At 48.3% G+C, this 2380-nt stretch overlaps 1 protein-coding gene across 1 annotated transcript in view; it reads right to left on the bottom strand.

The window, feature by feature from the left end:
- The window catches only part of Cdhr1 (cadherin related family member 1), a 21759-nt gene that overhangs the window by 16408 nt on the left and 2971 nt on the right, over positions 1–2380 (bottom strand). Inside the window, exons 4-5 of the mRNA XM_005348594.3 lie at positions 2055–2105; positions 768–857 (exon numbers count right to left, since the gene is read on the bottom strand). Coding sequence (XP_005348651.1) covers positions 768–857; positions 2055–2105 — 141 coding nt within the window. The remainder of the gene's footprint in view (positions 1–767; positions 858–2054; positions 2106–2380) is intronic.

Raw genomic sequence — 2380 nt, 5'->3', positions numbered from 1 at the left:
GCTGCACAGAGAAACCTGTCTTGTAAAACAAAACAACAAACAACAAAAAGAAAATCAAAGGGGGAAAACATGTCTGTATGGGTGAAAAAACAGCTCAGTGGTTTGGAGCACTTGCTGTTCTTGAAGTGGATCTGAGTGCTGTTTCCACGGCATCTCACAACCATCTGTAACCCCAGTTTCAGGATACGTGACCCCTTCTTCTGGCCTGTGTATGCACGTGGCACACACACAGTCACATACAATAAGCAAGTGAATATTTTTAAAAGTTTTCTTAAAGGTGGATATTTTTTGGGCAGTAGAAATGGAATGCTTAAATATCCAAATATATGGGGATTCTTGGCTTCCATCAGTGTATGCTGGCTGTTCACTTGATAGAAGCTTTTACGATGATACTAATGACCTAAGCTTGACAAGGAAGGAACAAAATTCTTATGTTGTAATGAAATGAAGAAACGAAATAAAGAGAGCATATTTTTAGAATCTCAATTACATCAAACAAAAAGAATAAAAACCCTATAACCACACGTAAGAATATTAAAAGGAAATACAGCAAAATTTAGTTAAGTCTCAAAGTAGGGGCATAAGAATGGCTTTAAAATGCATTTAACATTAATACACAGGCATTTTCAGCTATAGTAAAAGCGGCAAGTGGGTGTAGAGAGTAATGGACAGGTTACTCCATGCAGGAATCGGTCAGAGGGTAGCTTTGGGATGAGGCCATGGGCCCAAGTGGGAACTTTGTCCCTGCCTAGGGGTCCCTTGCTCACCTCTGGAACCAGGACAGTGTAGGGCTCTTGGATGAACCTGGGTGCCTCGTCATTGGCATCTGTCACCAGTATCACAACTTTCTCTGCCACCTGAGGAGTGGAAGACTCAGGAGTTGGGGCAGGAAGACCCTCTTGGGAGATTAAAAAAAGATGTCCCCAACGTCCCCAGTCCCCAGCTCTATATATTTCTACCTCTCTCTCTCTCTCTCTCTCTCTCTCTCTCTCTTTCTCTCTTTCCCTCCCTCCCTCCTTCCTTCCCTCCCTTCCCCCTCCTTTCCTTTCCATCCTGCTTTTGTTTATTCATGCAACAAATATCTTTAAGCAACCCCTTGATGACAAGCACATCGTTTCACCCTAGAGACAGAGGAGCATTTGATGGAGCATTTTTTTAGTGACCGCAGTGGCTTAACTATGGGGAGAAATCAGCATATAGAGATGCCATTTAGAATGGCAATGTACTATGCAAGTCCTGAGACCAATGCCCCAAATATAGAACCACCTGAGAAAGTACGTCTATGACCTCTGCCAATGTGTCCTTTGTGCTGAATACTGCAGTCAGAGGCCCTACAAGGATCCTGAATTGTGGTGGTGGACACCTGGGGACCTCTGGGACCAGAATCAACCATGCAGCGAGTTTGCCAGAGGGAAGAAGCAGAAATGAGCCAGGAAGCTGGGGTCAACGGGCAAAGCCAAGAGGAGACAGAAAACAAAAGGAATTCAGAGCACAGGAGGAGAGTCTGGCTGCATGGTTGGCAGGATGGGTGGGGGAGAAGCGTTGGGAGAGGCAGATGGCACCTGACAGGGAGACTTTGCAGGGCCACTTGGATTTCATCCTGAGGGAGGTGAGGGCCAGCTGTCAGTGCTTTCCCAACTGGAGAGCGGCCAGATCTATGTTTCCCAGTGAAGGTTTTGACAGCACTCTGAATACAGACTGGGTGGTCAGAGAGCGCCTGGGGCCTGTCACAAGCATGTCAGCACTGAAGTGGCTGGCAGAAGGTAGAGGCTGTGGGAGTGGAGGAAAACGGAGGGAGAACACCTGGCACCCTGGCGCCAAGAGCCAGAAGCTGGCAGATGGGGAATGAGTAGACAGGTCTGAGGAGATGCGTGGTGTAGGTGAGACCCATGAGAAACGAAGCTGAGAGGCCTTGACCTCTGCTTATCCCTCTCTTCATTCACCCATGACCTCACTGTGTCCCCTCAGACGTAGGCACTTTGGCCAGGCTTCACTGTCCCGGGTTTGAGTACCACAGCTGAAAGACGATCGGTGCCCCGTGCAGGCTGACTCACCAGGTTGAGGCCATCGGAAATGCTGATGATAGCTTCGATCTCATCTTCCTTCTGTGAAGCAAAGGAACTGAGTGACAAACTGGGAGCAGCTTAGATTAGAGGCTGCGCTAAGCTATAACCCTGTCAGAGAGGGCTGTTTTAGGGAGTCGGGAGCTGAGCAAGGCGGTCGTTGTGGTTGGTTTATGAAGCGCCACCCTACCAGGTGTGAGACCTTATTTGGGAGGGCTCTGTGTATCCAGAGTTCTCCTAGATCCAGAGGGTTCCTTGTGTCCCCCAAAAGATGTTGTCCTGCTAGAGAATGGGGGCAACCCTGGTGTGGTGTACCC

Source organism: Microtus ochrogaster, chromosome 6 (genome assembly GCF_000317375.1).
Source record: "Microtus ochrogaster isolate Prairie Vole_2 chromosome 6, MicOch1.0, whole genome shotgun sequence".
NCBI classification, from domain to species: domain Eukaryota; kingdom Metazoa; phylum Chordata; class Mammalia; order Rodentia; family Cricetidae; genus Microtus; species Microtus ochrogaster.
Note: the sequence above shows the minus strand (reverse complement) of the source record. Positions and strands in the feature narration are given on the sequence as shown.